The sequence below is a fragment of the Podarcis erhardii genome (assembly GCF_964252035.2).
Source record: "Podarcis erhardii genome assembly, chromosome: 4".
NCBI lineage: Eukaryota > Metazoa > Chordata > Lepidosauria > Squamata > Lacertidae > Podarcis > Podarcis erhardii.
The window spans coordinates 4,941,387-4,963,143 of record NC_138508.1 but is presented as its reverse complement, the minus strand read 5'-3'; the positions used below and the strand labels follow the sequence as shown (position 1 = coordinate 4,963,143).

General features: G+C 45.6%; 2 protein-coding genes across 4 annotated transcripts in view; one reads left to right on the top strand and one right to left on the bottom strand.

Moving 5' to 3' along the window:
• Positions 1 to 21,757, bottom strand: part of LOC309340929 (uncharacterized protein) — a 171,294-nt gene that overhangs the window by 34,455 nt on the left and 115,082 nt on the right. The gene's annotated exons all lie outside the window — the stretch shown is intronic.
• LOC309340958 (uncharacterized protein) lies at positions 8,697 to 20,943 on the top strand. The gene is made up of 6 exons (XM_081860272.1): positions 8,697 to 8,765; positions 10,193 to 10,685; positions 10,882 to 10,963; positions 11,249 to 11,331; positions 12,239 to 12,365; positions 18,808 to 20,943. The coding sequence occupies exons 2-6, from the start codon at positions 10,284 to 10,286 to the stop codon at positions 20,652 to 20,654; spliced, it is 2,541 nt and encodes an 846-aa protein (XP_081716398.1). The 5' UTR covers positions 8,697 to 8,765; positions 10,193 to 10,283; the 3' UTR covers positions 20,655 to 20,943.

Here is a 21,757-nt window from a genome sequence, read left to right as displayed (position 1 = left end):
TCTTGGCGTATCTTCTCATGATTTATACTTGTTCCTCCGACTCGTCTTGTTTTATCAGAGATCTCTTCTGTTAGCAGTTTTTTACTCCCCCTTCTTCCTTGAAATATGTGCATTCGCTTCATCCAAATTGTTTCTTTTGAAGTTCTTGCAGCTAGTGGCGCAGATCAGAGACGGCGTCCAGGAGCGCCGAAATCCCACAGGAGGGCATTGTGCCTAGTGCCCCCATCCCCTCAAATTCAGGGGTGGTATAGGGCACAGCAGGCAAGGGCAGTCCCCCCCCCCGCAACCCCGGGGGGGTAGGGAGGCTATTTACTCCCATCACAGCCTCCAAATTACCTCGTGTGGGTCGGAGAGATGTTATTGTCAGCCATCTTCTGATGCGCCCCTAGTGGCCCCTCCCCTCTCTCAATCACCTTACCCAGGAATGGAAGATTCGAAACCGGGCGGTAATTGGATAGATCTAAGGGATCTAATGATGTTTTCTTTAAGAGCAGGCGCACCACTGCCTCCTTCAGTTCCTCTGGGAATATCCCGGTGCCAAGGGACAAATTGATGATATCACCCAGGGGGGCCCGCATCTCATCTGGACGTGCTCTAATCAGCAAGACGGGCACAGGTCAAGAGGACAGGTGGTGGGCTTTCCAGCTCGGAGGAGTCTGTCCACATCAGCTGGGGATATCCGGCCAAAGTGGTCCAATACTGGACCCGAGGACAGTCGAGATTCTTTTGGCTCGGACAGTACTTCAGCTTCCCTAAGCCTGTCTGAACACTCTGACATGCATTTTGGAAACATATGTCCAAATGTTTGGTTCTGGACATAAACTGTCCAGACTCTGCTAACTTCAAACAGGGTTGATTGTCTTCCCAAATGGTGATGGGCAAGCAACACTCTCCACAGATCTCTTGGACCAAACACTTTAGAACTCTAGTTCCCTACAAAGCTCTGACAATGCACAGAATTCAGCTTCTGGTTTTTTTTACAAATGTCAATTTGAACATTTTTTTTCCAATTCATTATATATCATTTCCCACAATTTTTAAACTTCTGTACATTTCCACCACATATGATAAAAAGTCTCTTCTTTTTCTTTACATTTCCAACATATGTTTGACTTGGTTTTACATATTTTTGCTTTCTGTACTGGTGTAATATACCATCTATACATTTTCCAACTACAGTGGTACCTCGGGTTAAGTACTTAATTCATTCCGGAGATCCGTTCTTAACCTGAAACTGTTCTTAACCAGAAGCAGCACTTTAGCTAATGGGGCTTCCTGCTGCCGCCGTGCCGCCAAAGCATAATTTCTGTTCTGATCCTGAAGCAAAGTTCTTAACCTGAGGTACTATTTCTGGGTTAGTGGAGTCTGTACCCTGAAGTGTATGCAACCTGATGTGTATGTAAACTGAGGTACCACTGTAGTTTTCTTTCAAAAGAAACTGTAGTTTTCTTTCAAATTTACTTTCCACAATTGTTCCCAGTCCTCAAATTGTATGTTATGTCCTATATCTTGTGCTCATTTGATCATGACCGATTCGACCTCATCTTTTGTTCCCCATTCCAGCAAAAATTTTCCCTGTCCTCCCAGTTGAACGACGTGGCCCGGGGAGAGAGGGAAAAATAGTGGAAGTGAACAGCTGGCTTCGCAAATGGTGTAAACAGGAACGGTTTGGATTCTTAGATCACGGACTGCAGTTTCTTGAAGATGGACTTCTGGCAAGCGATGCACTGCACCTCACAACGGTTGGGAGGAATGTTTTTGCCAAAAATCTCAGAAACCTCATCAGGAGGGCTTTAAACTGACTAATGTGGGGGAGGGAGACAGTGCTCCTGAAGGTAGGAGTCTATCAATTGATGAAGATGATCATCCAAATGTCATAGACCAAATGGAACAAACAGCACGCAGACCTAGTGGTGGGAGAAAAAAATCCTTAAATAAGAGACACGGGGGAATGATTAATGGACTTCAATGTCTATACACTAATGCACAAAGCATGGGAAATAAACAAGATGAGCTTGAGCTCTTGGTACAGCAAACTAAATATGACATAATAGGCATCACTGAAACCTGGTGGGATAACAGATGGCCAAGCATGCAAAAGGAAGGGAGATAGTAGTAACGGGGGACTTCAATTACCCGGATATTTGCTGGATGTCAAACTCAGCCAAGAGCATAAGGTCAAACAGATTCCTCACTGGCCTTGCAGACAACTTCGTTGTCCAGAAAGTGGGAGAAGCAACAAGAGGAACAGCCATTTTAGATCTGGTCCTAACCAATATTGATGACCTGGTTAGTGGGGTAGAAGTGGAAGGATCATTAGGCACGAGTGATCATGCTCTTCTGAAGTTTACTATACAGCGGAAAGGAGCAGCCAAGCATACTAGGACTCAATTTCTTGACTTTAAGAAAGCCGACTTCATAAAACTTAGGGAAGTGCTGGCTGAGATCCCATGGACAGTAACACTAAAAGGAAAGGGAGTTCACGATGGCTGGGAGTTTGTTAAGAGGGAGATAGTAAAAGCACAACTTCAGGCAATACCAATGAGACGGAAACATGGAAGGTGCCTAAAGAAGCCAGAGTGGCTATCTAAAGAACTTTTAACTGAGTTAAGATTAAAAAAGGATGTGTACAAAAAATGGAAAAGGGGGGAAACCACCAAAGAGGAATTCAAACAAATAGCCAGCACGTGTAGACACAAAGTCAGAAAAACTAAAGCACAGAATGAACTCACGCTTGCTAGAGAGGTTAAAAGCAACAAAAAAGGCTTTTATGGGTATGTTTGTAGCAAAAGGAAGAACAAAGAAACAGTGGGGTCACTCAGAGGAGAAGCTGGTGAAATGCAAACAGGGGACACAGAAAGGGCTGAACTCCTCAATGCCTTCTTTGCCTCAGTCTTCTCCGATAAAGAAAACAATGCCCGACCTGAAGAATTTGGAGCAAATGATTCAGCAGAGGAAACACAGCCCAGAATAACTAAGGAGATAGTACAAGAATACTTGGCTAGTTTAGATGTATTCAAGTCTCCAGGGCCAGATGAACTGCATCCAAGAGTATTAAAAGAACTGGCAGATGTGATCTCAGAACCACTGGCAGTCATCTTTGAGAATTCCTGGAGAACAGGCGAAGTCCCGGCAGACTGGAGGAGGGCAAATGTTGTCCCTATTTTCAAAAAGGGGAAAAGAGAGGACCCAAATAATTACCGCCCAGTCAGTCTGACATCAATACCAGGGAAGATTCTGGAGCAGATCATTAAGCAAACAGTCTGTGAGCACCTAGAAAGGAATACTGTGATCACCAATAGTCAGCATGGATTTCTGAAAAATGTCATGTCAGACTAACCTGATCTCGTTTTTTGACAGAATTACAAGCCTGGTAGATGAAGGGAACGCAGTGGATGTAGCCTACCTTGATTTCAGCAAGGCATTTGACAAGGTGCCCCATGATATTCTTGTAAAGAAGCTGGTAAAATGTGGACTTGACTATGCTACCACTCAGTGGATTTGTAACTGGCTGACTGACTGAACCCAAAGGATGCTCATCAATGGTTCCTCTTCATCCTGGAGAAGAGTGACTAGTGGGGTGCCACAGGGTTCTGTCTTGGGCCCGGTCTTATTCAACATCTTTATCAATGACTTGGATGATGGACTCAAGGGCATCCTGATCAAATTTGCAGATGACACCAAACTGGGAGGGGTGGCTAACACCCCAGAGGACAGGATCACACTTCAAAACGACCTTGACAGATTAGAGAACTGGGCCAAAACAAACAAGATGAATTTTAACAGGGAGAAATGTAAAGTATTGCACTTGGGCAAAAAAAATGAGAGGCACAAATACGAGATGGGTGACACCTGGGTTGAGAGCAGTACATGTGAAAAGGATCTAGGAGTCTTGGTTGACCACAAACTTGACATGAGCCAACAGCGTGACGCGGCAGCTAAAAAAGCCAATGCAATTCTGGGCTGCATCAATAGGAGTATAGCATCTAGATCAAGGGAAGTAATAGCGCCACTGTATTCTGCTCTGGTCAGACCTCACCTGGAGTACTGTGTCCAGTTCTGGGCACCACAGTTCAAGAAGGACACTGACAAACTGGAACGTGTCCAGAGAAGGGCAACCAAAATGGTCAAAGGCCTGGAAACGATGCCTTATGAGGAACGGCTAAGGGAGCTGGGCATGTTTAGCCTGGAGAAGAGGAGGTTAAGGGATGATATGATAGCCATGTTCAAATATATAAAAGGATGTCACATAGAGGAGGGAGAAAGGTTGTTTTCTGCTGCTCCAGAGAAGCGGACACGGAGCAATGGATCCAAACTACAAGAAAAAAGATTCCACCTAAACATTAGAAAGAACTTCCTGACAGTAAGAGCTGTTTGACAGTGGAATTTGCTGCCAAGGAGTGTGGTGGAGTCTCCTTCTTTGGAGGTCTTTAAGCAGAGGCTTGACAACCATATGTCAGGAGTGCTCTGATGGGGTTTTCTGCTTGGCAGGGGGTTGGACTCGATGGCCCTTGTGGTCTCTTCCAACTCTTCTATGATTCTATGATTCTATGATTCTATGATTCTATGATTCTATGTCTGGCTCAAGGTCAGCAACCACACTACCTGGGGTGTACGAGACATCCATATCTTTCTGGTATAATTCCTCTGTGTATTCTTGCCACCTCTTCTTGAAGTCTTCTGCTTCTGTTAGGTGCTTACCACTTTTGTCCTTTATTATAGTAATCTTTGTACGAAATATTCCTTTCATATCTCCTACTTTCCTGAACAGATCTCTGGTTTTTCCCATTCTATTGTTTTCCTCTATTTCTCTGCATTGCTCATTTAAGAAGGCCTTCTTGTCTCTCCTCCTTTTTTTTTGGAAATCTGCAGTCAATTTCCTGTCTCTTTCGCTATCTCCCTCGCATTTTGCTTGCCTTCTCTCCCCCGCTATTTGTAAGGCCTCGTTGGACATCCACTTTGCTTTCTTGCATTTCCTTTTCATTGGGATGCTTTATGTTGCTGCCTCCTGTATAATGTTATGAGCCTCCATCCATAGTTCTTCAGGCACTCTGTCCACCAAATCTAAATCCTTAAACCTGTTCCTCACTTCCACTGTGTATTCATAAGGGATTTGATTTAGATTGTATCTTACCGGCCCAGTAGTTTTTCCTACTTTCTTCAGTTTAAGCTTGAATTTTGCTATAAGAAGCTGATGATCTGAGCCACAGTCAGCTCCAGGTCTTGTTTATGCTGACTGTATAGAGCTTCTCCATCTTTGGCTGCAGAGAATATAATCAATCTGATTTCGATGCTGCCCATCTGGCGATGTCTATGTGTAGATTCGTCTCTTGTGTTGTTGGAAAAGTGTGTTTGTGATGACCAGCTTGTTCTCTTGACAGAACTCTATTAGCCTTTGCCCTGCTTCGTTTTGATCTCCAAGGCCAAACTTGCCAGTTGTTCCTTTTATCTCTTGATTCCCTACTTTAGCATTCCAATCCCCTATAATGAGAAGAACATCCTTCACTGGTGTCATTTCTAGAAGGTGTTGTAAGTCTTCATAGAATTGGTCAATTTCAGTTTCTTCAGCACCAGTAGTTGGTGCGTAAACTTGGATTACTGTGATGTTAAAAGGTCTGCCTTGGATTCGTATCAAGATCATTCTATCATTTTTGAGACTGCATCCCAGTACAGCTTTTGCCACTCTTTAGTTGACTATGAGGGCCACTCCATTTCTTTTACGGGATTCTTGCCCACAGTAGTAGATATGATGGTCATCCGAACTGAATTCGCCCATTCCCGTCCATTTTAGTTTGCTGATGCCCAGGATGTCAATATTCATTCTTGGTGTTAAGTTGTGGGCGAACATATCAGACGACACAGCGATTCTTCAAACAGGTCTTTCATGTATCTGCACTTTCATGTATCTGCTGTTTAATGGATCCTGAAGCTTTTTCTTGGTGAAGTGAATTTAAAACCATTTAAAAATGGGTAGAGAAGGTTGGCACACTGCAGAGTGCCAGGTGGAACAAGGAAATGTGGTCATAAATTGATCTAATCTAAATACTGGACTACGCAATAGCCTGATCTATTAGAAAGCTTAAAATGCATGAGAATCCTCCACTGGGGTGTAGGCAATAAGACACTATACATTGAACATAAAAACAATTATACACAAAAATGGGTCCCCCCTTTGTGGAAATAACATACTGTCATACACATTTTAGCTTTCCTACATAATATCACACAACACACAACATACTAATTAAATATCAGTTGCATATCTTGAGGGGGCAGAACTTTTGGGACTTAAAGACAAAGTTATAAATGTAAGAGGTAAAAGCCAAAAAGGGGAGAATCTCCTTGAGTTTTCTTGTTGTTGTTTAGTCGTTTAGTCGTGTCCGACTCTTCGTGACCCCATGGACCAGAGCACGCCAGGCACTCCTGTCTTCCACTGCCTCCCGCTGTTTGGTCAAACTCATGCTGGTAGCTTCGAGAACACTGTCCAACCATCTCGTCCTCCGTCGTCCCCTTCTCCTTGTGCCCTCCATCTTTCCCAACATCAGGGTCTTTTCCAAGGAGTCTTCTCTTCTCATGAAGTGGCCAAAGTATTGGAGCCTCAGCTTCAGGATCTGTCCTTCCAGTGAGCACTCAGGGCTGATTTCCTTAAGAATGGATACGTTTGATCTTCTTGCAGTCCATGGGACTCTCAAGAGTCTCCTCCAGCACCATAACTCAAAAGCATCAATTCTTCGGCGATCAGCCTTCTTTATGGTCCAGCTCTCACTTCCATACATCACTACTGGGAAGATCATGGCTTTAACTATACGGACCTTTCTTGGGATGCTGTAAACACTAAAAATCTTAGTGAGTTAAGTATTTTATTCATTTCAATATTATTATCACATTTCCATATAATTTCTACTGTTATTATCTGGTAAAATACAAAAAAAGTAAATATCATCTATATCATCTTACATTGGGACAGTTGTTGTTCACTGCAGAAACCACTATGTTATAAGTTCCATTATCTTGATACTTCATATATTGTATGTACTCTTATAGCACAATTGTTTATATAATTTTAATTTGTTAAAATATGTTGAATTACGACATTATATTTGAAATATACTCAAGAGTCGAGAGTGGATTTCATGCTCTTTATTCAGCTCATAGTGGTGAGGAAGAATGAAAGTCCCCTCAAAGTATCTGCTTTATATACATTATTTACACAATGGGCTGCACGTGATTGGCTAATTCCGGAATTCTCCTGTAGGCCAATCAGGTTGTGGATTCACTTCCATCTGGAGCCGGATTTGTTGGCTCCTGCATACCAATCATACTGCTGCATTGTTCTAGGACCAATCAGACTGCTGCATTTGGATCCTATTCAACTCAGTACATAACAATATTCCTTTATATTACTTAGAATATGTACAATGGATGAAGCTCATGAGAGCGAAACAAGGCATTATTCCGGAAATCCTTGTCAACAATGTGGAACTTGTAGTAGTCCCCAATTTGGACTTTATGAACATATGTGGAACAGAAACTAGCAGACATTTGGTCTTTATGAATGAACTGATTTATTGGGGACTTCCGTCTATATTATTGCACTTTATGTGTTGTTTATGTGCAAAATAAACATTTGATATTGTGATAAGAATATATAGAAGAGTATTGTTTATGTGAATGCCCAGCCGGTTACGTCTTGTGTGTTTGTCCATTCCAGGAACAGCATTCCTGACCCAGATGTTCACAGGAAGTCCATAAAATGATTCCCCTTTCAAACAGGATACGTGAGCCTAGGCCAGTAGGGTCCTCCTCTCCGGCAGATGGACAACCCCTTCCCCAAAGCCCCTCCGTCTCCCACTTCCCCATGGGGGTCCCCCACACCACCCATCACTCACCAGGATGGCTTTGAATCACCTCCGGCAGGTATAGCTGAGCTTCCAACAAAATATTAAAATGCAATAGTCCATCAAATATTGAAAGCTTCCCTAAACATAATAACAGCAACCATCGATTTTCAGTCCATTGAATTAGCAATTGAGCATTTCTGGAAAGGGAAATGGCAATCTTTTGTATATTAGCATTAAAAGGTATTACTGATTTATGATGAGAATAGGATTTATTTATTTTGAACATCACTTGGTTCCTCCTTGGCAGTCAGGAGTATTTCAGCAGGGCTCGAACTCAGGACCCGCTGCCTTGAGGGACACCTAAGAGCAGCTGGGCAGGGGAAAGGTCTCCCTGGGGAGGTGGGGGACTCTCCTTCCTGGGAGGTTTCTCAGCAGAGATCGGAGGGCCATCTGCCCTGGAAGCTGGAGCTGAGATTCCTGCATTGCTGGGGGTTGGACTAGATGACCCTGGGATCCCCTCCTCTCTCTCCACTCCGGAATTCCAGGAGGAGCTTCCTTGCCTCCTGCAAAGCCCTTTTCCCTGCAGGCTCTTCCTCTGGTTTCTGGCCAAGGGAGGGAGATGCTCAGAGTCCAGCCAAGAGCCTCGCGCTCCAGAAGGATATCTGGGCATGGGCGGAGCCGGGGGGGCAGCTGCCCCCCCTGAATCCATAACAAATAATAAGAATCTGAGGTTCTGCCAAGCGAGAGAGGGCTGAGCGAGGGAGGACTCGGCTTGGCAAGGGTTAAAGGGAAGTGATCTGCCTTCCTAGAGAGGCCAGGAAGCAAGGGGGGTCCTCCAGAGCCAGGGCCCCCCCCTCCCCAGTCCTTTTCTTGCTTTGGTGTCTCTCCTGCAAGGGCTGCCTCGCTCTCCCCTCCTGGGATCTGGTGAGTCTCCTCTCTCTCTCTCTCTCTGGGATCTGGTGGGGGTCCCAGGGCTGCAGCAGGGGAGGGGGCCTGGGGGGCCTGATCTGCTCCTGCAGGGGGGGGACCCCAAGTCAGGGAGGAGGAGAGGGTCCTGCCAGGGAGGGACCAGGTCTGCAACTCTCTCCTTCCTGCAGATCAGAGGATCCCTGACTCCCCCGAAATCTCCCTCCTTTAAACAAAGGGGTCCCTGGAACTTTAACTCTGTGTGATGTCGCTCAGCCTCATTGCACAACGGAGGAAACATGGGCAAATGATTTTCCAAAGCTGGACGAGAAGGTGGACTAGCCCCCCCCCCCCAAGAAAAAGGTGGGAGAGAAAGGGCAGGAATAAAGAGAGGGATCCCAGCCCAGAGTCTAGCTGCTGCATTGGGGACCAGTTTCCCAGTCGTCTCCCAGGGCAGCTCCCCACGGAGGCCACTGCAGCAATCCCCTCGCACCCAGAGCAGGGCATCCCAGGACCACATCCTCTCTCTCCCAAAGGGATTTTGCTAGCAAAGCAGCCGGAAATGGGCACTGCTACTCACTGAGCCTCCAGGGACCTTGGCATCAATGGCTGTGTGTTAAGCTGTCTAACAGAATCAAATAGGTAGCCGTGTTGGTCTGCCATAGTCAAGACAAAATAAAAAAATTCCTTCCAGTAGCACCTTAAAGACCAACTAAGTTAGTTCTAGGTATGAGCTTTCGTGTGCATGCACACTTCTTCACACTTCTTTGTATCTGAAGAAGTGTGCATGCACACGAAAGCTCATACCTAGAACTAACTTAGTTGGTCATTAAGGTGCTACTGGAAGGAATTTTTTTATTTTGTTTTGTCTAACAGAATAATAGTAATAAATTGCCTGCCTGAATTTCAAGTGAGATTTGGCCCCGTCCACTTGGCTCTCTGGGGTTTTCCAGATACATACCTGGCCCTAAGAGCAAAGAAAAAGGGACCCCACCCCAGGAGACTGTCTTGAGAGGGGCAGAGAGTCCAAGTGCAAGAAAAAGAGACAGAAGCAGGGGAGTGGGGTGGGGGGAACAACTCCTGAGGACCCCCGGCTGAGGACCCCCACTAGAGCCAAGCATCCATTTCCCACAAGATACAAATGACTCCTTTGTCATTCGGTTCTGACTTCATGCATTGACTGGGAGGCAGCAGAAACCAGGTTGATTAATCTGACAGAAATCCCTTCCGTTGCCTCCACATTCTGCATTGCTTGAAGGCTAGAGACTTATTTCTTCTCCTCTTCCTCCTCCTCTTTCTTTTCAAAAAGATATCTCATGGTCTGGGATGTGGTGCAGTCCAGCCCTGGTTCCTAGCAAGACTCATCCGTACTTGCTCAGGGAACCATTCCCCCCCCCCCCCCGGTCCTACAAATTATGTAACAGAACAATGTATTTGCTTTGTAGGATTTGCTAGAGCTTCTCATTTAGACGGTCAGAACTTGGCAGAAGACCAAAGGGTTCCTTCTGATCTCTCAGAGGTTTCCTGAGAGCACGGATGGATGAGCGAGACTCAGCTGGCCCTGAAGCAGGAAGAGGCCATGCCAACCAAACTGGAAGCACTGGGGGATTCTGGGAAATCCCAGTGCAGAAGATTCTGGGTGAGGAGGACACCCTCCGCTCAGAGGTGCAGAGCCAGCAGGTGAGGCAGTTCTGCTGCCAGGAGGCCAAAGGACCCCGAGAGGTTTGCAGCCGACTCTACCACCTTTGCCATCAGTGGCTGAAACCAGAAAGGCACACGAAAGCTGAGATGCTGGACCTGGTGATCTTGGAGCAGTTCCTGGCTGTCCTTCCCCCGGAGATGGAGAGCTGGGTGAGGGAGTGTGGAGCGGAGACCAGTTCGCAGGCGGTGGCCCTGGCCGAAGGTTTCCTCCTGAGTCAGGCAGAGGAGAGAAAGCAGGTGAGAGAGACTTTCCTCTGGATACTCCCAAGGGGCTCCAAACAGGACAGATAACATCCCATAATGGTCTGCTGATGGCCCATCCATTTTCTGGGAAAGCATCCATGGAATGAGATCTCGTACCCTTCAAGTCTTTGTCATTCTCTTTCTAGTATTTCTCCCCATTCTCTGTTTTGAATCCTTGTTTCTTTCTCAGGGAAAGGATCTCTTTGCAGAAATGGACCTGGATTCCTGTGAGGCAGAGAGGCCTCCGTTGGACACCAGAGAGAGGCCACTGGGTAAGGAGGAAGGTGGTTTTTCTCTGTTTGGTCTCATTCTGTTGGTTTCCCAACTCATCTGAGGGTTCTTTTCATCTTGTTTTGGGGGGAGACAGTTGGGAAGAAGGGTCCAGAGGAGGGGAGATGTATTTCTGCACAAACAAACATATGAAATGGGCACAGACGTCCAAATGCACTCAGCAGGTAAGGCTTTCTCAAAGGCCCATCTGTAGTTAGAGATGCCCTGTTTCACCTGTGAGAGAAGCAGGCACTCCTGGCGTCCTGCTTACCTTTTTTCTCTTGCAGGTGACGGAATGATGCCGGCAAGACCTCCTGATCCGCCTTTTCATGGGGGCAGAAGGGAAGCAGCGGCTGTGGAACCAGATCAGGTCAGGGGAAGCTGCCTTGTGGGGACAGAGGCCGAGGGATGGAGCAATGTCATGGACTGGTTGGGCACAGAGGAATGGTGGGAGGAAGCAGCCGGGGAACCAGGAAGGGAAGATGGCTCAGAGCCGAAGGAGTGGAGGTGGAGGAAGGATGAGCGGGAAGAGGGAGAAGAGGGAGAAGCCTGGGAAGAGGAAGTGTCAGAAGCTGAAGGGGAAACAAGGCTTAGTGAGCTGGGAGACTCTGTGGCAGAATGCAGTGCAGAATCAGAGGCAGAAGAGGAAGGAGGCGAGTGGGAAAGGAAGGTGAAGAGGCAGAGGTGAGTCAGGAGAAGGAGGAACCACCGGTGGCTCCCTCTCCTTTTGCCAGAAGCCACCCTCCCTGCTTGTTTCTCAGAGCCAGCATACGAAAATAGGCTTATTTTAATTAATCACTGAATGCTACAATTGTTTTCTAAGCAGTGGACAAACAAGAACAAATAGTGGCCTGGATTCACCTAACCAGCCCCATCAGATGAAAAATGGGGCCTGCCCCCCATTCCTCCCCTTCCCCTTCCCCTTCCCCCTCTCCATGCCCCCCTGAACCCCTTCAGTTTGGCTCTAGGGTATTGGGAAGGTACCTCTACAGAACAGCTCACGAGGAGAGGAGAAAGTGGATCCGTCCATTGAGGAAACTGGAATGTTTGGGTAGGCAGAATGACTTGGGAAACACAAGGTGGAGTACCACCTATTTGCACAAAGACAAATACCCATAATTAAAACACAGAATAAAATAAGCACCCATAAATAAAATGTGCAGCAAAGCAATCCTATTGAAACAACACAGCAATTTACAGGAAGGAAACAACAGAGCATTGTGGAGCAGATCATATTTCTGCTGTCTCAGAGGAAGACATTTTCCTTTTTCTTTTAGGGTCCAGTGTGCTTTGAAGATGTCGCTGTTCGTTTCACGGACGAGGAGTGGGTGTTGCTGGATCCTGACCAGAGAGCTCTGCATAAGGACGTCATGGAGGAGAATCGTGGGATCGTGGCCTCTCTTGGTAAGGCTCCCTGTGGGATCGTCCTATCTGCCTGGAAATTCAAAAAATACGTCTATGGACCAACCTCAGATATTTTCACAGAGCTCAATAGTGGCCCCTATAACACCTGGGAACCTAACACCCCCACAATAAAAAGTAACTTACAGTTTTTTCTTTGAACAATCTTCCTCAAATTATTCCTTTTTCTACCATGATTGGGCTGCTCTCAACTGCCCAGGCCATCTTAAATGTCAGCTTCAGAATTGTTAGGAAAGATAAGTAGTTTCAGGTTTTCTGTTTTTGTTTTTGCTCCTGTCCGTCTTGGGTTGACCAAAGAGACGACTGACATCGGAGATGGAGGGGATGCCATGACTGGGCCAAACAAAATCCATGCCAGAGAAGAGCTAGACTTATTGAATTTCAGGTAGAAGTAGCAGTGGTGGTGATGATGATGATGATGATGATGATGATGATTTATTATTTATACCCCGCCCATCTGGCAGAGTTTCCCCAGCCACTCTGGGCGGCTCCCAATAAAGTGTTAAAAACAGTACAGCATTACATATTAAAAACTTCCCTGAACAGGGCTGCCTTAAGATGTCTTCTGAATGTCAGGTAATTGTTTATCTCTTTGACATCTGATGGAACGGCGTTCCACAGGGCAGGCGCCACTACCAAGAAGCCCCTCTGTTTGGCTCCCTGTAGCCTCACTTCTCGCAATGAGGGAACCGCCAGAAGGCCCTCGGCACTGGATCTCAGTGTCCGGGCAGAAGGATGGGGGTCAATATGCTCCTTCAAGTATACTGGACCAAGGCTGTTTAGGGCTTTCAAGGTCAGCACCAACACTTTGAATCGTGCTCGGAAACGTACTGGGAGCCAATGCAGATCTCTCAGAACAGGTGTTATGTGGTCCTGGTGGCCACTCTCAGTCACCAGTCTAGCTGCCACATTCTGGATTAATTGCAGTTTCCGGGTCACCTTCAAAGGTAGCCCCACGTAGAGCGCATTGCAGTAGTCCAAGTGGGAGATAACTAGATCATGCACCACTCTGGCGAGACAGTTCACGGGCAGGTAGGGTCTCAGCCTGCGTACCAGGTGGAGCTGGTAGACAGCTGCCCTGGACACAGAGTTAACCTGCGCCTCCATGGACAGCTGTGAGTCCAAAATGACTCTCAGGCTGCGCACCTGGTCCTTCAGGGGCACAGTTACCCCATTCAAGACCAGGGAATCCCCCACACCCACCCGCTCCCTGCCGCCCAAAAACAGTACTTCTGTCTTGTCAGGATTCAACCTCAATCTGTTAGCCGCCATCCATCCTCCAACCGCCTCCAGGCACTCACACAGGACCTTCACCGCCTTCACTGGTTCTGATTTAAAGGAGAGGTAGAGCTGGGTGTCATCTGCATACTGATGAACACCCAGTCCAAACCCCCTGATGATCTCTCCCAGTGGCTTCATATAGATATTAAAAAGCATGGGGGAGAGGACGGAACCCTGAGGCACCCCACAAGTGAGAGCCCAGGGGTCTGAACACTCATCCCCCACCACCACTTTCTGGACACGGCCCAGGAGGAAGGAGCGGAACCACTGTATGACAGTGCTCCCAGCCCCTCTAGACGGTCCAGAAGGATGTTATGGTCGATGGTGTCAAAGGCCGCTGAGAGATCCAGCAGAACTAGGAAACAGCTCTCACCTTTGTCCCTAGCCCGCCGGAGATCATCAACCAGCATGACCAAGGCAGTTTCAGTCCCATGGTGAGGCCTGAATCCCGATTGGAAGGGATCCAAATGGTCTGCTTCCTCCAGGCGTGCCTGGAGTTGTTCAGCAACCACTCGCTCGATCACCTTGCCCAAGAATGGTAGATTTGAGACTGGGCGATAGTTGGCCAAATTGGCTGGATCTAAAGATGTTTTTTTAAGAAGCGGTTTAATGACCGCCTTTTTCAGCGGGTCTGGGAAGGCTCCCTCACAGAGGGAAGCATTCACCACCCCGCAGAGCCCATCGCCCAGCCCTTCCCGACTAGCTTTTATAAGCCAGGATGGGCAAGGATCAAGGAGACAGGTGGCCGGTTTCACCTGTCCAAGCAGCCTGTCCACATCCTCGGAGGTAACAGATTGGAATTGATTCCATGTAACAGGACCAGACAGAACTCTAGCACTCTCCCGTCCTGGCCCTGCTCCCACGGTGGAGTCTACCTCCTTCTGAATCTGAGCGACTTTATCTGCAAAAAACTTTGCAAAAGCATTGCAGGAGATCTTGGGGTCCCTACCAGGCCCCGGTGGTACAGGTGGTTCCGATAGATTGCGAACAACCTGAAAAAGTCTCCTGCTGCTGTTTTCTGCAGATGCAATGGAGGCGGCGAAGAAGACCCTCTTCGCCGTCGCCATTGCCACTTGGTAGGCTCGACGTTGAGCTCTAGCCCTTGTCCAGTCGGATTCAGAATGAGTTTTCCGCCACCGCCGCTCTAGCCGTCTCATCGATTGTTTCATCACCCTCAGCTCCGGGGAAAACCACGGGGCTGTCCGGGCTTCATGCAATCGGAGAGGGCGCTTCGGAGCCAGACATTCAATAGCCCTGGTTAATTCCGCATTCCAGCGTGCCACCAGGGAATCAGCTGAAAGGCCATTAACTTGGGATAAAACATCCCCTACCACTCTCTGGAAGCCAATTGGATCCATTCAGTGGCGGGGGCGGACCATCCGAATCGGTCCCATCTCCCTGCAGAAGGGAAGGGTTGTGGAGAAGTCCAGTTGCACCAGGAAGTGATCTGACCATGGCACTTCTTTTGTTTCGCTTTTAGTTAGTGTCAGATCACCAACATCCATAGAGGTAAACACCCGGTCCAAGGCATGTCCGCGGCTATGGGTTGGGCCAGACTTATTCAGGGACAGCCCCATGGAGGCCATGCTTTCCACGAAGTCCCGAGCGGCCCCTTGTAAGGTCGTGTCGGCATGGATGTTAAAATCCCCCAGGACAACCAAGCTAGGTGTCTCCAGGAGCATATCCGCCACAACCTGAAGCAGCTCGGGCAGGGAATCCTTGGTGCAGCAGGGAGGTCGGTACACCAGTAGGAATCCTGTACTGCCCCTATTGCCCAACTTCCAGAACATGCACTCAGAAAACTGGGTCTTCCCAATAGGACGCCTGGTGCAGACTAATGACTTCCTAAAAATCACTGCAACCCCCCCTCCCCGCCCACATGACCTGGGTTGCTGTGCGTAAGAGAAACCTGGTGGACAAGCAGCGGCAAGGACAGGCCCATCTGCTTCATCCAACCAAGTCTCTGTCACACATGCCAGGTCAAGTCCTCCATCCATGATCAAGTCATGGATGGCAGTGGTCTTATGAATCATTGACCTGGCATTGCACAGCAGCACCTTCAGGTCATGTGGGTATCCCTTGCTGATTCTAGTATCCTTCCGGTCAGGACCAGACCTGGAGGCAGGGATAGTCCTCAAACAACAACTAAACCTGCCTCCTCGGTAATGACATGGTCTGGTCTTAGCATAACTCCTCCTCCTGCCCGTGATCACTGAGATCGGGTGTCCCAATACATCCCCCACAATCTATTGGCTGAGGCCCACTCCCAGGCAGCCATGACCCTTCCCCTTAAAAAGCAAAATACAAACTATATAATAATTTAACATAATAATAATAATAATAATAATAATAATAATAATAATAACAATAATAAAACCAAAGCAAGAAACAATAGCGCTCAAATTAATCTACTCCCCACCCTGACTAAATGCTTATCCCACCCCAAGCAAAAATAAAATAATGAAATGATATAATATTATAAAAAACAACCACCACCATTTAAAGTGCTGCAAATTAAAAGCGCTTAAAACATTTAAAGCCATTTTGTCCCTTGCTGCAAGTAGCTGCTCAGGCCTCTAAACTGTAGTGGTAAGTGCAGGCCCCGCCCCCTAGGCAGGATGGAGTTGGCAGGAGACGGAGCGGTCTTCCCAGCACTCACGCAAGCAGCAACAGCAGCAGTCATGATGATGATGATGATGATGATGATGATGATGATGATGATGATGACACAGTGGTACCTCGGTTTACAAACTTAATCTTTTCCAGAAGAGGACTGTTCTTAAATCAAGGTACCACTGTAATAATAATAATAATTTTTATTTCTACCCTGCCCATCTGGCTGGGTTGCCCCAGCTACTCTGGGCGGCTTCCAACACTCATATAATCATGAAACATAAATCATAATAATCTGATCCCATATATAAAGAACATTAACTTTAAAATGAACAACTTCTACTAGTGGCCAAAATTGTGGAAACCTTTTGTGAAAAGTGTATTTCTGAGGTTTGGTGGCTCATAACACCACTTTTGTGTAGAGTAATACCATAAAATTATATAGCAATGGAAAGATAATTTAATGAAGAATGTAATGCGATGACTTTTATGAAGGAGTATTTATTAGAACAGCAGTCATAAAGAAAAAACGTGAAACCTTTGGTAACCATTGGTAACCTTTAGCTTTAATTACGGCCTTACAACGCCTTCACTTGAAGTGAACCAAGTCTTTAGTTCTGCAGCTGTAACAATGGGAAACCAAGACTGAATTATGGCCTCTGTTAATTGAGCTTTATTGCTGGGTTGCTTCTATAAGAATAATAATAATAATAATTTATTATTTGTACCCCGCCCATCTGGCTGGGCTTCCCCAGCCACTCTGGGTGACTTCCAAAAAAATATTAAAATCCTCTAATACATCAAACATGTATAACAAGTTTCTTTAGTCAGCTCCATAGATTTCTGATTGGGTTGAAGTGTGGGCTATTCCCAGGCCATTCCAAAGCACCTTTTGCACACAGCAGCAACATGACATGGAGCTGAATCCTGTTGAAATAGAATATATTTCAAGCATATATATTTCAAGCATATGAAGCATATATATAAATGCTTCAGTATCTGGGAAAAGATCACCTGCGGAATACTTCAGTTTGGGCTCAAGTATTTCGTTTATGCATTTTTCCGCATTTATATTCCCATTAATGACGCAAATTCTGCCCACACCTTTTGCTGCCATACAACCCCAGATCATCACACTGTCTGGGTGTTTCACAGTCGGTGTAATGCAAGTAGGATGTAAATCTTCTCTGATTCTTCTCCTCGCATATTTCATGCCATCACTACCAAGCAAGGGTTTCATCGCTCCAAATAACACTGTCCCGTTGTTCCGCTGTACAGTTAACATGGGTTCCATCTTTTCAACCTTTGTTGGAGAGATAACAATGGCTTTTTTCTTAGAATTTTAACATTTAGACCAGACTTGCACTCAACGTCCCATTACATTGCACCATATCGTCTTGTACACACCCAGATGATATTCTTCTGTCATGTAGGCACAGTCTCTCCATTCTTCAATCGCCAGCTTTGGTTTAGTTTTTCCCAATTTTTCATCTAATTTCTTCATAACTAGCCTTGTTCACTTAATAGTACAATTTTACATCACTTTCTGGGTGACCAGTCAACTCTTTGTGCCATTTCTTTAATTTGATTATGTTTTTCAACCTCACTAAATGACCAACTTGATAGCAATCACATAAAACACTGACAAAAGTCAACCTAAGCAAGTTGTGCTTCTTTTTTCTGGTTATTTGGCTATAAGGTTTGATAGAATATGAACAAACTTTCTTTGATTGCATTGTTGATTGCATTCTTGATCAAATTATCTTTCCATTGATATATAAATTTATAATATTACTCCAAAGGAAGAACTACACTTTTTCCCCAAAGGTCTTCCACAATTTTGACCACTACTTTATATCAAACAAAGCAACATTCAACAACACATCAGAATCTCATAATAAATATGTTGGTTAATGACAAACAATACAGGTAATGAACACACACCCAACTCCAGTCAGACCTCACCTGGAGTACTGTGTCCAGTTCTGGGCACCACAGTTCAAGAAGGACACTGACAAACTGGAACGTGTCCAGAGGAGGGCAACCAAAATGGTCAAAGGCCTGGAAACGATGCCTTATGAGGAACGGCTAAGGGAGCTGGGCATGTTTAGCCTGGAGAAGAGGAGGTTAAGGGGTGATATGATAGCCATGTTCAAATATATAAAAGGATGTCACATAGAGGAGGGAGAAAGGTTGTTTTCTGCTGCTCCAGAGAAGTGGACACGGAACAATGGTTCCAAACTACAAGAAAAAAGATTCCACCTAAACATGAGGAAGAACTTCCTGACAGTAAGAGCTGTTCGACAGTGGAATTTGCTGCCAAGGGGTGTGGTGGAGTCTCCTTCTTTGGAGGTCTTTAAGCAGAGGCTTGACAACCATATGTCAGGAGTGCTCTGATGGTGTTTCCTGCTTGGCAGGGGGTTGGACACGATGGCCCTTGAGGTCCCTTCCAACTCTATGATTCTATGATTCCCTTCAATACTTCTCCATTTGTTCCTGAGGCTCTAATCTCTTTTTGTCTCCAATGCAGATTGTGATGAAACGGAAATCGAGAACAAAGGTGACCACGACAAAATCCCCAGAGAGGAGAAGCCACACCAAAATTTGGAGTGTGGAGAAAGCTGTAGTCAGAGCTCCCATTCCACTTGCCATCAACAAAATATCATTGGAAAGAAAATTTATCAGTGCATGGAATGTGGAAAGAGGTTCAGGAAGAGCTCCATTCTCACTTACCATCAAAGAATTCATACAGGGGAGAAACCATATCAGTGTGTGGAATGTGGAAAGAGTTTCAGGCAGAGAGTCAGTCTCACTTCCCATCACAGAATTCATACAGGGGAGAAACCCTATCAGTGTGTGGAATGTGGGAAGAGCTTCAGAAAAAGCTCCTCTCTCACTTCCCATCACAGAATTCATACAGGGGAGACACCCTATCAGTGTGTGGAATGTGGTAAGAGCTTCAGGAAAAGCTCCTCTCTCACTTCCCATCACACAATTCATACAGGGGAGAAACCCTATCAGTGTGTGGAATGTGGTAAGAGCTTCAGGAAAAGCTCCTCTCTCATTTCCCATCACAGAATTCATACAGGGGAGCAACCGTATCAGTGTGTGGAATGTGGAAAGAGCTTCAGGAAAAGCTCCCATCTCACTTCCCACCAAAGAATTCATACAGGTGAGAAACCCTATCAGTGTGTGGAATGTGGAAAGAGCTTCACTCATAGCTCTTCTCTCACTTCTCATCACAGAATTCATACAGGGGAGAAACCCTATCAGTGTGTGGAATGTGGAAAGAGCTTCACTGATAACTCCTCTCTCACTTCCCATCACAGAATTCATACAGGGGAGAAACCCTATCAGTGTGTGGAATGTGGAAAGAGCTTCAGGAAGAGCTCCTCTCTCACTTCCCATCAAAGAATTCATACAGGGGAGAAACCCTATCAGTGTGTGGAATGTGGAAAGAGCTTCACTGATAACTCCTCTCTCACTTCCCATCACAGAATTCATACAGGGGAGAAACCCTATCAGTGTGTGGAATGTGGAAAGAGCTTCAGGAACAGTGCCCATCTCACTTCCCATCACAGAATTCATACAGGGGAGAAACCCTATCAGTGTGTGGAATGTGGAAAGAGCTTCAGGAACAGTGCCCATCTCACTTCCCATCAAAGAATTCATACAGGGGAGAAACCCTATCAGTGTGTGGAATGTGGAAAGAGCTTCAGTCAGAGCTCCAAACTCACTTCCCATCAAAGAATTCATACAGGGGAGAAACCCTATCAGTGTGTGGAATGTGGAAAGAGCTTCACTGATAACTTCTCTCTCACTTCCCATCAAAGAATTCATACAGGGGAGAAACCCTATCAGTGTGTGGAATGTGGAAAGAGCTTCACTGATAGCTCCTCTCTCACTTCCCATCACAGAATTCATACAGGGGAGAAACCTTATCAGTGTGTGGAATGTGGAAAGAGTTTCAGGCAGAGAGTCAGTCTCACTTTCCATGAAAGAATTCATACAGGGGAGAAACCCTATCAGTGTGTGGAATGTGGAAAGAGCTTCCGTCAGAGCTCCGATCTCACTTCCCATCAAAGAATTCATACAGGGGAGAAACCCTATCAGTGTGTGGAATGTGGAAAGAGCTTCAGTAGGAGCTCCAATTTCACTTCCCATCAAAGAATTCATACAGGAGAGAAACCCTATCAGTGTGTGGAATGTGGAAAGAGCTTCCGTCAGCGCTCCGCTCTCACTTCCCATCACAGAATTCATACAGGGGAGAAACCCTATCAGTGTGTGGAATGTGGAAAGAGCTTCACTGTTAGCTCTAAACTCACTTCCCATCAAAGAATCCATACAAAGGTCGGAAAAACCAGTATACAGGTTTAGGAGCCAGGCAAATCCGCACCTTTTTAACCAGGCCTTTTTCTTATTGACATCTAATACTATTTTAACATGTGATGTTTTGTGTTATTATGTTGTGTTTTTATGTTCTAAGCATTCTGAGACGTGTGGGTGTAGGGAATACGGCCAACTCCTAAATGCCAAGGGGTCTTTGTCCCCCCTATTAAATATTGGAGGAGGCCACCCCCCACGTTTTCTTTGTGTGTTTTTTCAAATGCAACCTTTTTTTCTTCCACTACTTGCCATACAATTTCGCTTTCAATTTGCCCTTTTAAGAAATGATGACACAGAAGATCAGGCATCAGAAAAATGTAAAATTTATTAATAGCAAATTCCTTACATACATGGAAACAAATTTAGGAAACATTAAAATTACAGTAGGTGATACATAAAGTTTGAGAGGTGTAAACAAAGGTGACAAAAATACCCCGCAGGAAGTTAACGTGGGAATGCAACTCAAGCCGTTTTGAAGGGAAGTCAAGCACTGTTATGTGATGGGTGGGTGTATAAGTGTGGATGGGTTTGTACTTTTGTTTTATGTTATTCTTTGTACTTTTGTTTTATGTTACTCTTTGTTCTTCTTTGCTTTTTCTTGTGTCTTTCTTTTTGTTTGTGCTTACGAAAAAGAGTTTAATAAAAATATTTTTTAAAAAAAGAAATGACGCAGGAATTTGCAGACTTTTGGGATTTGGATTTGGAACAGGATGAATTTAAAATCGTGACTGCCTTTAGACTTGGAAGAGGAGGGAAGAAAGAGAAGTATAGAATAAGAGACTGTTTGATTACCCTCCGAACTAAAAAAGAGAGAGATAAAATTTTGGGTTGGCATTATCAGAATCCTTTGGAAGTACTACAGTCAAGAGTGGAGATTTTTAAAGACATCCCGAAATACCTTTTGGATCTTAGGTCCAATTACAGTGATTTGGTTGCCCTGCTGAGAAAGAACAAAATTAACCTTAGGTGGGAATTTCCCCAAGGCCTATCCTTCAGTTTCAAAGGAAAGAAAATAAAAATAAAATCAGTAGAAGATAAAGCTAATTTTTTGAATAATTACAAAGAAGATCTGCAGAAGGGGTCTGGAAAAGAGT

What these genes read in the sequence shown, in the direction of transcription:
- LOC309340958 (XM_081860272.1), top strand. Translation starts at nt 10,284, where the DNA reads ATGGATGAGCGAGACTCAGCTGGCCCTGAAGCAGGAAGAGGCCATGCC. An exon ending in AGGCAGAGGAGAGAAAGCAG is followed by an intron (nt 10,686 to 10,881) that starts GTGAGAGAGACT and finishes TTTCTTTCTCAG; the next exon opens with GGAAAGGATCTCTTTGCAGA. An exon ending in TGGGATCGTGGCCTCTCTTG is followed by an intron (nt 12,366 to 18,807) that starts GTAAGGCTCCCT and finishes TCTCCAATGCAG; the next exon opens with ATTGTGATGAAACGGAAATC.